The 14,515-nt window shown below is 40.3% G+C and overlaps 1 protein-coding gene across 6 annotated transcripts in view; it reads right to left on the minus strand.

The window, feature by feature from the left end:
* The window catches only part of SMOC1 (SPARC related modular calcium binding 1), a 131,882-nt gene that overhangs the window by 70,279 nt on the left and 47,088 nt on the right, over positions 1–14,515 (minus strand). For all 6 annotated transcript variants that reach the window (XM_042048207.1, XM_042048204.1, XM_042048206.1 and 3 more), the window contains exons 3-4: positions 11,899–12,011; positions 1,833–1,932 (exon numbers count right to left, since the gene is read on the minus strand). In XM_042048207.1, the coding sequence (XP_041904141.1) occupies positions 1,833–1,932; positions 11,899–12,011 (213 nt within the window). The remainder of the gene's footprint in view (positions 1–1,832; positions 1,933–11,898; positions 12,012–14,515) is intronic.

The following is a 14,515-nucleotide window of genomic DNA, read 5'->3' on the forward strand; positions in this document are numbered from 1 at the left end:
CTACTAAGACTTGAACAGGTAATAAAAGCTTTTCAAATAAATCCATTACCAAAGTGCATAAGAAACTATGACAAGCTTTTTTTCTTTTTTTTTTTAATAGCTTTATTCACAGGAAACTGATTCTTTCATGCACCATTACTAAACAGCTCCAATGATTATTGAACATTCAGGAAACATGGATCAAAAGTCAGCTTTAAAGAAGGCAGCTCTGACAGGCCCAAGAATCTGATCAAGACAAACTCTGAAGGTAAACTCTGTTGCCTGGGCACTTTCACTTGCAGATCAGCTCATCACAGATTACTGCTGAATTACAAGTAGTGAGCACAAACTCAGTATCAGTCTTCATATGCCTAACATCTGTGTCCTACAACACAACATGACTTCACTTTTCTGCAACACAATTTTATAAACAGCACAAGACCAACTGAATAGATCAGTAAAACTCTAAAACACACCCTACCAAAATCATATACTCAAAATGGTGTCAAAGTCATATTCTAAAGGTTTAAGACAGATTACTGCAGCATTGCACCTTACACTAAAATAGGATATTAATACTCTTTTCTTTACACATGCCTGTGAAAAACCGAGCATCTCCTCAAGGTACGCTGGCTCACTGGTTCTCAGACAGCTCTCCCACTCAACTCAAACCCTTATACAAGTCACTTACGTTTGCTTATTACCACAGAACACCCTACAATCAAGAAGACACTGGATAAGGTGAGAAAAATTCAAAACCCCAAAGGTTTGACTGCTATCATGCTTCCACATAAAGGGCAAACACTGCAAGGTGTGAGAGGAAAACCGTATTAAAAACCTCTGAGGTGCAGATTGTAGAGCATGAAGCCAGATGTAACAGCAGTGTTTACGTGGCACCACTGAACATTTTAGAAGCACACTCCTATGCCTACTGCCTTTTCTTTCTTTAATTTTTTTTTTGGGGGGAGAGACAAAAGTGAGAAGGGCAGCACAGTTCTAGTGCTGTCCTTCAACTCTCCCCAAAGTACAGAACCACTTCCCAGCACTGCCTGTGTTTACTGTGGTGTTGTCACAGCAGCACTGTTCGCCACAGCTCACAAAGCTAGACTACTACTGATCCACATGACAATCTAGAGCCCAATCTCATTCCACTTCAGCCATGGGCTACCATATTGAATGGCGAGGAGAAGAAAGAAAAACAGCATTACTCCGTTTTAAAGAAAATTGTGGATTTGGTCTCAGTAGACTGCTGGGCAACAAAGTAATGCCAGGCTGAGTGCCCAGGAACACATCACTTAATAAACATGAGTAACAGCCTGGTTCTGGACCTCCCTCTTGAGAGCTGTGGTGCAAGCCCAGTGCTGCCCACCCCATGACACAAACACATGGATCCTAAACTAAGTAACATGGTCAAAAGACCCAAATTCATTATAACAGCAGGACCCCAGAAACTGACAGTTTTGCACAGAACCACCTTCATAAATTAACTGAAATCACCCCGTACAAAAAATTACTCCGTGTCCTGCAAAATACAGCCCCAAACCCACTTCTTTAAAATATAGCTCATGGAAAAAAGTTATCCCATCTGTTCAGCAGATCTTCGGTTTTGCTATACACAGCAACACTGACTCTTGCCCTGGCTGCCACAGGTTACCACCTTAGTGGTTTTTCTTACTGAGCCTTGCAGAAGTGCCTGTATCCTAATTGCAGGGTGGACATGCCAGAGCCCAAACTGCAGTGTTAAGTGGGGTAAACTGACCACCTGAAAAGATTAGGCTCTCTCAAAAGGATGCATTCACCCCAACCCTCTTTGGTTAAAAAGTGAGTATTTGTTGAAGCCACTCCCACAGTACCTGAACATACAGGAGTTTTGTTCTGTACAGAAGAGCCGCTAATAGGCTTGCCATCAGGTGTCACACACCAGCAGTATCCAGTGTAGGTATGGCACTGCACCTGTTTAATAAAACAAAGAGCAGGCATTTCATTTCTCACTCTATCACCAACCACTTTCATTATAATTCAGCATCTTAATGGAAGTCCCAACCCAGATATATCACAAAGACACGCTTCAGAGCAAGGAGGTCTTACAGAAGACTACCTTTGATATCATTATCTTTTCTTCCCTCACCGCCCCCCCACCCAAAGAAAGGTTATTTCTCTTACTCCAACTCCTGTAGCTGAAATTCAGGTGGCAAAAGAAGTTAAAAGTAATCATCTGAAAACACTTTAGCTAGGAGTTGTGTCTCAGCTCATTCCACCCTCTGCTATATCCCACTTACTGTTTACTATTAAAAACTTGTCCTGCTGCATCCCAGCTGGGTTATGGAAAGGCCACCCTATCCCAAATTCCATAGCCACTGCTTAAGAGCAGCATCTGTAGGCATTTCAAAAGCACTTTGTTCAGTAAACATGGCTGGAAAAATGCAATACAGACTTGTTATGTTCACAAACCTTCTCCAGATAGATTTAAGCCCTATTCTGTTACTATGTCAAACTACACAGCAGGAGCAAGATCCAACATATTTGCTCCTCATATATTGATGCGGACTTAAGAACATTTGATGAAGGTTCTAGTGAGTCAAAAGGTACACAGTGTAAAATTCATCCTGATTGACTTTAAAGCTCTGCTTCTGAACTGAACATCTAGAGTTGCCAGTTTCTTCCTTCACCACAGAAACACACCAGAATTACTAATTCAGACATAGAACCTCTCAAGTAAGAATAGGTAAGTCCTGATCTAGCAGACTGATCTTAGTAACATCTATGCAGATATTAACTCAGCAGCACTGAAGTTTCATTCAGCCTAACAAATCTAATTACAGCCTTTGCCTCAGCTTTTAGAGAGGCAAGCATTTGGATGAAATTCAGGATGCCTTTGACATCTTTGAGATAAAAGTAAATTATCATTGTATAGGCACCAGTGCAAATACTAACAGGTCCCAAAATCCTTTCTAGCAAACACACTTTCAGCTGTGGCTAAATGGGCACATCAGTATCTTGAAATGGTATGGAAGTGCCTATGTTACTATAAACTAGAGATGACTCCTTCAATACATTTCTGAAAAAAGGCCATGAAATGAGACCACTTCAGAAACTGCCTTTATATTTTACTTGTAAAATGAATTCTGTCCATTCTCTCTTTTTCCAAAAAAGTTCATTGAAACCAATTTCCCATTTCAGTCCTCTTCACACAGAAGAGAAGAGTGATGGGGTGTTTGTGCTGTTCCCCTCATTAGGGATCCTTCAGAGCAAAACCAGTCATTGCCCCTCGCTGACAGCTGGCTTCAATGCCCTAAGGTAGCAAAGTTTGTTCAGAGACTTAATGACAGTTTTTTTAAAAGGCTTTGAATATCACATAAAACATGATCTAAGAGCAATTATAACACGGTACGTCGTGTTTATCTTGGGTTTTACTTGTTTATCTTGGGTTTTACTAAAGTGCAAATCAATCATTTTGCCTCAAGCATTTACTTTTAGTAGCCAAAATCAACAGTAATCTCATGTACCCATGTTACTGCAGTCACTGTCACTGTTATTTGCAGTTTCATTTTTCTTCTCCCAATAGATCACAAAATTGATTGCAAATTACTCAAAAGCACTGTGACTATAATTAGCAAAAAACGAGTTAGAAAATATTTGTTATTGCTCAATCGAATCAATTGAACACTCAAAACAAATGTGATGGAACTGCTTGGATTTGTGTTTGGAGTTTATCTTTGCTGATCATAATCACACACAAAACTACATTCCCAACAGCACAAGAAGCTGTCTTTACATCTGAGCATGAATTGTAAAAATCCTACCAAGGGATAAAGCTAAATTCCAGGATAGGGTCTTGAATTCATACGGCAAGACCACTCCATGTTACATAATATAAAAAAAATCCAGTGTACTCAGTATTTTAAAAAGTCAAGTATTAGTCACTTGATAGTCCTTAAGCCAAGCCTTCAGAAAAATAACAAAGTACATGGCAGAGGACTCAAAAAAAATACATTGACACAAATTCAGGATAGATGCATTAACTAAGACTATGTTATGTAACGCACCTCAATGGAGAGCTACCAATTACATACACTCATTTATGCAAACCAAGCACATTACATCCATAAAAAAGTGAAGTAATTTTGTAAATAACTAGGCTAAGGAATGCTACTCTTCCTTGGACTGGTATCCCATAACCCTTTCTTCCCCCGTGTTGCCATTTAAAATAGGAAGAAAAAAATCTGAGACTGACAGCACTTTCACAACAACCACAACCACATGTTTTACTGCAGCACCAAAGGACTTCCCTTCTACAGATAACAACTGCAATTAAATCTCAGCCATTATCCTAAAGGCCAAACAGCTACTCATGAAGAATAGATACTTCAGAAACCTCAAGAATCAGTGCAGTTGTTTTTCCTGAATGTCTTCACATTGAGACACACTACCTTCCACCGTGATACCTGACCAGGTCTCAGCATATTTAGGTGTCATAACAACAGTGGCCTACAGCCTAGAGTTTGCAGCTTAAAGGCTGGGGGGAAAGGTATACTCTTCATCAGCTACACAGGACTGGTATGACACTGAAAAAGTGTAAAGGCAATAGCTGATCCAGTACCATTTCTAAGCACCGTATGTAAACATAAAATGTCGACTATTTCAGAGCATGTACAGTAAGGAATACCCAAAATGTGGGGGTTTACTTTAAAATTTTCCATTTATCTTACATTTGAGCTTTTATTTCTAAGTAACATTTCATCTGTCAACATGAAATTCAATCTCATTCTAATCCTACTCTCAAAGTAGTGAGATTTTTAAACACTTATAATCAGAAGAGTAACTATGCAAGCATGACAGATGTTTACTGCACAGATCTAATCTTCAGTTACTGAGTTAATTTTGACTCTACCAAAATACACGTTAGAAAATGTGTGTTTGACTTTTTTGGCTCTCAGTCTTCTAAAGCTAAGCATTGAGGCAGAGGAAACGCAATCTCATATACTAAAATACAACCTTATATACTTAATAGACTTGATTGTTAATCAAGCTGCAGCTACAGAATGCCTGTTACTGCTGGAAAGGCACATGACACAATCTGATATCTCAAATTAACATAGACCTGTCCAACAGCTGAGCATTTTAAGTTACATAATAGGAAATCAGACAAATAAAACCTGTAAATTATTTGAGGTCTTCAACAGATTCCCCATTAACATCTACATTTTAAAAAAATCCAATTGCATTTTAAAGCACTACAAGCAGCCACAATCCTGATCATTCATCAGGACATTGTTCCTATTTTTCATGGAGAGATAGGACATCTTACCTGTGTCTCAACTGAAGGATGAAATGCATGAGGGACAAACTCAAGAAAAATTGCTCCATCACCAGTCCCCAAATTAAAAGTGCAACAGCAGCTTCTCTATTCCACCCTGCCATTACAATGTGTGAAATCAAACATCAGCCAATATACTGGCCACATGATCAAATACCTGCTCTCATAAAATTCCTTACAATACGGAAACATTAAAAGAGTAGTCACTGTCAGATGACTGTGCCTCTTAAGCTCCTCAGGGGAAAAAGAAGCCATTCTTTGGGTTTCTTCAGTATCTCACTGGCAATGCCAGAATCGGATTCCTTCTAAACAAGCAAGCAGCATCCCTTTATAGATATTTGACAAAGGAGGATCAAGGGGTTATTACTCAAATGTAAACCGGAAGTGAGAGAGAAATTGCACACACATATATGACAGAGAGAACAGAGGCAAAGCAGCAATTCTGTGATGGCTGAAACCAGTTTCCATGGAGTCACAGAAAGAGGTAGTTTGCTGTAAGAGGCTTGAAAGCACCTTGCACAAGCACTGGGGTGACCACAGGAACAGCAACACTCAGACTAGCCTCAGTGCTGTTCTTATGAAAAGTTTAGCAACCCATTCCTATCCCATCACAGATCAAACAAACATTTCCTGGCTCCTTCCACAATAGAGGGCAGACATGAGAAGGGAAGAACATTCATTCTGTATTCAAAGCTATATTTCTATGAGAAAAGAAGAAACACATCCAGTTTTTGAATGGTACTGCTGAGGCTAAGGGCAGGCAGCAGAGCTACTGACTGCACTCACAGCACCAGGCAAGGCTCCAAATCCTGGTTGCATCCAGGTGCTCCTTGTAAACACTGCAAAAACAGCTAAATAAATAGCTCCAAGTCAGCAGGTCATTTAGTCTGACCCAGGGAGCAGAAGCCAGTGTCACACAGCAGTTCTTTAATCAAATCTTTCCTTTGTTCAAGCCATTGAGGCTCAGCTAGAAAGTCTTCTGAACCCAAGTCAGTGGGGTACACAACCAGCACACTGGCCTGATGGTTATTTATCTTAACTCTACATGGTGATGCCTCTGTTCTGGTTCACATGTCTTGCTGTAATGCTGAGACCCTGGATCTTGTCATACTTTTTGCTGCATTAGGAGTCAGCTGATTATTGTCAGAAGCCTGCTTACCTTTATAGGCAATTTTAGGGAGCTATGAGTCAGTCTGCATCTTGTGCTCAAGCCTCTTTGGGACTATAGCCCCTTAAATAATTTTTGTCACTTTTTCACTCATATTTAATTCTTCACAAATGGTGTTGTGCAAATATTCCCACCAGGGCTTTTTACAGCACCCACCTCCCTCAAGTCCATGAACCACTCAAGAAATTCTTGCTCCATAGGAATTTCACTATTCAAATAACCAGGGAAAGAAATGATCTGAAGCAGAAGGATCTTAGTCATGATCAAGGGCATTCCCATCACACATGCTGGCACGTATATTATTTTTAGTTCAGGAAAAGGGTCCCCAAGAGAGGCTTTATGCTTCTACACAGAATGTGACACTTTGAAGCTAAGAATGACCCTACATTGTCACTTCCCTTAAGTATGTCCACTCCCGCTTTAAGAACCTGTTCCTTTGCTATCTCGACTTCTTTGAAGAAACGCCATAAATAACCAAAGTTCTTACTTCCTTACCCATTCATGGTTTATCTTTAGCACAACATGCAAATGAGAAACACAATGAAAGCCCCAGAAAGAAAGCAAGTGTTTAAGTAGCAAACCTGCAGAGCAGTACTCACAGAAAGCTACAGCTACCATCTTTAGAAGGGATGTCTTTTAATAAAAAAAGCCAGAACCACCTACCAGTTAAAACCCAGATACTTTTTATAAAGAGTTTCTTTAATCTAGCAAGATAGACTGTGTTCTCCTGAAAGGAGAGGCGAACTCCTTGAGAGCTTAGTATTGCTGGAATCTGAGCACTGAATAATGGGATAATAGACAGCATCCAGGGAATGAAGGACATGTCCACACAGTACCTTGCTGCATTAAGACACAAATTCATAATTCTGCCCAGCATCATGCTACACTAGCCAATACCGAGGAGCAGACTTGGATCATGAAGTCACACTGAAGGCTGAAAAGGTTCCCTCGCATCTTTAGAAAGAGCTGTTTGTGGAAGCTGGGAGAAAACAGAACTTTATATGGGTATTAGCATAGTGTGGAGTGAAACTATTGGTATGGACCATAATATAGATCACTCTTTCCAAGCAGACTTATATTACAAGATGTGGGAATGCTCTGGAAGCTATCTGCTAATGCAGAACTGCTCTGATAGTCAGCCCACTCACTGATCCTGCTGATCCTGTCATAAGACAACAGGTTTGACTGATGTACTCGCTTTAAGAGAAATCTTAGTGCTGTGTCATAACTGCACCAGGAGCCAGATTTTAAGAACCCTAAACTCAAAGAACTCTCCAAGGAGACTTGCCCTCAGACACTTGTATGCAGACTTGTGAGGAAAAGAAACCACAACTAGACAGTGGAAGGTGGCAGCAAATAGCAAGACATACCACAAAGTCCCACAAAACTACACCCCCAAGGCAGGATTAACATTATTCATGTTTATATTAATCTGTCTGAAAGAGATCCCATTTAAAATCTCAACAACCTTTTCTGAAAAACTGCTTGGGGGAAAACTATGAAGAATGCAAGTCTCCCTCAGCCCATGGCAACAAGCCCAGTCGCACTAGGCGGCAAAAGAAAGTGTGCAGATTAACCACTAGTGCCTGTTGTTTATGAAGAACAGATCACAGCAGGTTAAGTGCAGCATGGAAAAGGAATGGCATTTATGCAAAATACAGCATAATAGCAAAAAGGCAAAAGTCTTGGGAACAGAAACTGGTTTTAGTCATGTTCAATTCTGCACAACAGTACATGACCTCAGTTTTCTACAATTAATCAAATTACTCATATCTAACAAACATTCTTATGTTGTGAATAACTCAAATTTTATCTGCCTGCTTATATTACTGTGGGCTAAGTGTAGAGAGATTTTGTTATAGGAAGTAATATTCCCCACACAGACTGAAATATAAGGACATGGCAATTCCAGAGGAATTAATCAGGTCTGCTCCCCATTTACAGTCATCCAATCATGCCTGCAGTGCTACCACCTCTTCATGCTGCAAATCCATGTCACATTTTTAGATGTGTAAGTAGCACTAAGAGGAGATTTGATAAGATCTTTGCAATACACATACTCAACAATATGGGAAGCAGCACACATTGCATAGAAACAGTTATGACAATCAGTGAATTGACAAGTGCCTGCTCCACTTGATGCAGTACACAAACCCCATTATACCTAGTCATACATAGGAAAACTGGAAAACTGATCAGCTGAGCAACAGAATCAACAGTGGCAACACTGCTTTCAGTTTAAATTTCACAGGCAATGAAAACCAGACAGATCATACAAGTGTTTAAGACATGCATGATGTCTCTCTACAAAGCAGTTTAAATGCAAGCCAAACTAAAGTCTTTGCCTTTAGGCCCTCCTCCCTTTCACCCTTGTTGCCACATCTAACTGGGAGATCCAACCCTGCAGGGAAGCAGGAGGAAGGTGAACACAGTCTTCCTCCTGCAGCTGCTGCCCATGTGGTGCATGCTGCCACTCACAGAGCAGCAGAGGAGCTTTGCTCTGCTCGCCGCGCTACAGCCCCATCCAATCTGCAGTGGATCCAGCCCCAAATTCAGCATTGAACTGGGTACAATTCTAGGAGCTGGAAAGGGCAAACTTGAGCTGCTTTCAGAAGAACAGCCCCACTTTCAGTGTTTACCCAGAATGATTGCAATTTGGTTTCTAATCAAGATAATTATGATGAACTACAAAAGCAATAGTTCAATCTAGTTAAGGCCAACCAGGTTCTCTAACATAGTTACTACTACCAAATTCTCCCACATCTGTACTGCTCTTGTTTTTCAGTCCTACAAAAATTTCAAGAATTTCCAACAATGAATTAATTAGAGAAAAAAAAAAACAATCAGACTCTTTTGAAGTCTGATGGCAAGGACAATGATGTGGGCCTGAACATCTACTGTGTTCAGTAGGCTCAACAAGATGATCTGAAAGCAAGTAATCTGCATCTCGAATGAGTGCTGTGACAATTCAGACATCTGATATTCTAAATACAAGCATGCATCTTCATTTCCTCTCTGATCAGAATTTTTCTTCTACATAAAACACCTTTTCAATAACAGTTATGCAGAAAGGGGGAAGTTGCTGAAAAAGTCTCCCTAGCCAACTCTACACACAGAGTATATACTCCGAAACATGTGCAGCTGCTTAGACTCTTGTTGGGATGAGGATTCCATGTGGAAAAGCACAGTGGGTATTTCTCCTAGAAACTTCATTGAGAGATGCTGTTTTGTTGTAGACTTCCCAACTGAGATTTTGGAGTCTAAGATGGAGCAACACTCTGGGTGTTGAACCAGAATAAACTAACAACAGTCCAGAGCTGACTTCATCAAGGCCTCAGGGACGTCAAGAACACAGCCTCCCTATAGAGCAGAACCCAGGAGCATCAATTCTCTGCACAAGAGATGCAGTATCCAAAATACCTCCACCAGATGAGATCTACTCATGAGTTGCTGGAAGCAAAACTATTTGGATTGTTCACCAAAATTCTAGTTTTTATACATCCTTCTAAAATAAAAATTTAATTCATTTTGACCAGAAGCTAAAGGAAAGATTTATCTCGAATGCAGTTTGAAACTAGTTAGCTTTCTCGGACATTATTTTTCACTTAAATCTTATGCAGGGACAATTACCTTAAATGCTGCAATATAACTGATGAAGCTGGTTCATGAGGTATGTGGAATGTAGGGTATTTTTATGAACCAAGGAATGATATGAATTTCAGTTAATTCCAGATACAAAGAGATCAGAGGCTTCCTTCAGCATGCCAGGTAAAACAAAAGCACTTTAGTGTTCACAGATAGAACTGAATGGAGGAAGAATGCGAAATATCACTTGGCTGTCTACTGACAACACACAGTTTTTGTAAGCAGTTTCATGCAGCCCCTCAGCTGGCAACCAACACTGGCTAAGGAATGTGCCAAGGTAAAGTCCAGCAACTTTGCCACAATCCAGACACTGGTACCAACCTTCAAAATAAACCTGTCTGAAACAAAGCTTTATCAACTACACTATCAGTCCAGCTTATAAGGATAAAAATTTTACCTACTTTACTCTCCAAGAAGTTGATGGACAGGTGATAGACATTTCAAAGTTAGCTTTCCTTACCCCTTTTTTCTTGAACTAGAAGCTTAGCATGGAACACTTTGTTCCATGTTGGCCCACTGTGGTAGCTTTTACAAACATTAGCCTCCAGTGCCAACATAATCTGAGCAGCTCGACAAAAAAATCAATTTTCAGCAACTGGAAGTGCATTTAAACTGCAAGAAACTGCAGCCATCCTCTCTTATCCCAGCCTTCCCATGAGTGTCCACACTGTACAGAAATATAATGCTGCTCCAAAGAAGCAAAGTTTGCAGGACGAGTACAGCTTTTTCCACTTCATCATCAAAAAACAAAAACAAAACAAAAACACTCCCACACACCAGATAATGAGAGGGTAAGGCTGAGGAGGGGAATAAAATTTTTGGTGGGTTATCACAAAAAAAAATCTTCTCTCCTTTTCCCTCAGGCATCACAAAATGTTTGAACCAAACCCAAAGCTCTCTGCCTTTATTATCTTTTTAAAGCCAATATTGATTCTATTTTGGAATTTCTTTTACCTTCAGAAGACTGTGCAAGCAACCAATGTATCCTAAAATTTCTCTGAGAAAGAAGGTGTCTAGAGCAGTACTCAATGTATAGAAGGTAAGGCAAAAATCATTCTGCGGTTTACCTAAATTCACAAAGTAGAGGTCACAGGGTTACAGATTTTTGGCTTTTTAGATGCATGCAAAACTGAGCAGACAGCAGAAACTGTGTCAGGAAACTGTGCATGAGCCATTTTTAACAGCAAGTTCAGTCAGCACTAGGACACTACTCAGTATGCTAATGGTAACAGAACCAAGTATCACTCTTCACTTCTACCCTGTTTTGGCAAACTTCAGCAAGTGAACAGGGAAGAATCAAAAACCCAAACAAAGCAGTCTCATCTCCTCTCTGCCAAAATCACTACAAGACATACAGTACAAGAAGTACCCTGCAGAAGGAATAGGATGAACAGACTGTTTTTTTCCTCAGATAGATGAAGCAGAGAGCAGATTCAGCTGGGTCCACCTTGCTCTGTGTGAGCCACAGCTCTCTTTACAGCTCCTCTTTACAGAAAAATTGACCTCCCCTGCAACTGTTTTACTTTCTATGCAATGCTGAAGATTAATGCCATTTGTTTCTGTTCTATATTGGAGCTGGATGCTATTGCATATGTATATGTCTTTTAAGGTATTGTGACTGAATCAAAATTTCCATTTGGTTAAAGAAGTCCCCAGCTTTCAAATCTTTACCCGAGTAACCGAGTCAGAGTGTGCACCCACTCTGCTATCATCGCTTGGCTCATGTCTTAACACGGAATCTCCCACAGACACTTGAAGCCTGGCTGAATGAAGCAGATAGAAATTTTACCTGCATGAATGATCCATCCTCATTGCATTCTGGGATGAAGACTGCTTCCTGGGGCTTCTTTGCCTGTTCCAGCGCTTGAGCTCTCTCTAATCGACACTTGCTTTGGCCAGCATCTACAAAGAGAAAAGCAAAATCCACTTGCATCACAAACACCATTTGGCCTCTCCAAAAGCTACCAGATGCACCACACAGCTGCAAGGGAAAAACCCCCGAAACAAATAAATATAAAGCATAAAGGACCATTACACACACATTCACCAGGTAGACATGGAGCTAGCACTCATCATCCTAAAGACTAATATGAACCTAGACAAACAAACTACAAGCCAGTTAATTAAGAGCTGCCTAATTTCCTAGTCAATAGTTTTTATGATCATCTTAGGATCCTGGAAGCTTCTTTAACAAGCACTGGAGCACAATGTTCATGCAGTGAAAGGCCATTAGCCTGAAACTGGATGGTTGGATATAAACCAAGTAATTCAAGCCGAGCAGTGAGCAATATGGAAGAGAAGTGATGACCCCCTCAAAAGTTCTTCTCTGAGCAACTTTCGCAGGAAGATACTGAAATAGCCGGTCACCCATATGAACTTCCACCTTTGTGTGGTTCAGATGAAGCAGATATGCCATTTCCTGTGCTTTCCTGAAACTCAGCTTTTACCTCTAGTCCCAGTGCTTACAACTGAGTGTTCATTATAACTCTCACACCAGTTACTCACTTTGGAGCCAAGAAAAAAATTTGCTCTGCCAACAGTGTTTGAAGGGGTTAAGACTTCAGCTTTTACTTCAGATGATGGCGAAGTGTAGCATGACCTTAACCCCTTCCAGGTCCCGCTCACTATTACAGAGTATACCCAGATAAGTCTAACTCTGATGACTGATGGGTCAAAAGAAGAAAGTTCTGCCCTGCAGAGATACAGATTCATTCAGTGTTTACATTTAAAAACATGAGGTCTAACAATACTGCTGTTCAGTCTAGAAAGAGAAGGAAAACAGTGAATATCTTGTTTCCATGGCACTCAACACAGGAACTAGCACCTTCTTTCTTCTCCCATGAATCCACTGACTAAAGATTTTCAGTGCAGAAACTTCAAAATCTTATCACCAGAATCTTTTAGCAGCACCATAAAGACTGAACAAGTTTCAATCCCCATTTTACTAGGCATGGAAATCATATTGGTTAACAAAAAATTCCACTGGATCCCTGAAGATCACATTCTGTTCCATAGATCACATGAGCTTTGACAACAGAATCACTAATACCAGCATTAAATTAGAAAGTCAGTCTGGGGTCTTAGATCAATTGAATTCACATTGTGTGGCAATAGAACTTCCATCTAGGTATCTCTAGATATATTATCAATGGCAAGGCTGTAAATAGTTTTGATAAAGACATAGACCAAAGCTTTCACACCAAGTACTTTATTTACACAACTGATGACCAGAGAGATTAGGTTTCCAGTTTGCCAACACAGTTCATTTTAAACATATCACATTGCTTCCCAAGAAGGATTTCACAAGGCTTCTGAAATTATGAAAAATTGAACCTTTTTCTCTGGAAAAAGAATGATTCATAGCAATAGTATACAGTACAGATGCCAGCTGCTTAGGCACTGGGTTAGAAAGCAACAGTACCTATATCAATTCTGCCACTGCCCAACGATGGTCACCTCACCCCCCGTGACCTCATGCCATTTTCTGATTCTATGTCTCTTATCTTTAGACTAATCTGTTTGTTGGGTGTTTGCACAATACCAAAGCACACAGAGCTTTGATCTCAGGTGGGCCTATTATGCACCTGTATAAAGAGTGAAATTGTTACAGAGTAAAAGACTTGAATAAAATTTACACTGTATTTTTTTTCTAGTTATCCATAAACTCTGACATGGAGTTTCCTTTCTGCCTGCCTGCCAACCTGAGCAGATGATCAGACCTCATTTGCACATCTCCAGTGGAGGATAGTCCTGCCAACTGACCCTTCCAAACATATGCTCACTCTTTCAGCTGAAAAGGAAGCACTGGCAATGGTGTTAACTGGAACACCTATCACCTGCAGATCTCCTGCGCAAACTTAAGAGGCTAATCTTGCTTGGCATGACAGAGGACATTACTACAAAACCAGATGGTGTGCCTGCCCTGTTTCATAGCTAGCTGCTTGACTGAAAACACTTTCAACTTCTGCTTCACAGGAGACAAGTAGCAAAAAAAAAAAAAATCAACATAGATAATGTAGATGTGCACTTGCAAGGAAAAAAAACCAGGTGTGAATTTCTTATGTGACAATCAAACCACAAGTTCCCAAATGAAAGTGTTTTCTAGTCTCTGCATCTGAGGATACAAGACTGCAGACAAGCATTTTTGGTTCCCCTCCTGAACATAAAACAGAAGCATAAAGCACTTACACACAGCATCTGCTTTAGTGCTGGCACGCTCACAACTACACGACAAACTGGATGCTTCAGCACAGAGCTGGTAAAAACAAACATTTTGTGATATCCCCTGCAGTACAAATACATTAGAAGCCCAGGCAGAAGGGAAACTAACCCAGATCTTTGTCCAATTTGTCTAATGAACAGAGAAACAGGCACAAGATTAAGTCCTTACTTTAGGCAGATAATAT

Source organism: Corvus kubaryi, unplaced genomic scaffold (assembly GCF_017639235.1).
Source record: "Corvus kubaryi isolate FWS band 111438036 unplaced genomic scaffold, C.kubaryi_AGA036_p1.0 66, whole genome shotgun sequence".
NCBI lineage: Eukaryota > Metazoa > Chordata > Aves > Passeriformes > Corvidae > Corvus > Corvus kubaryi.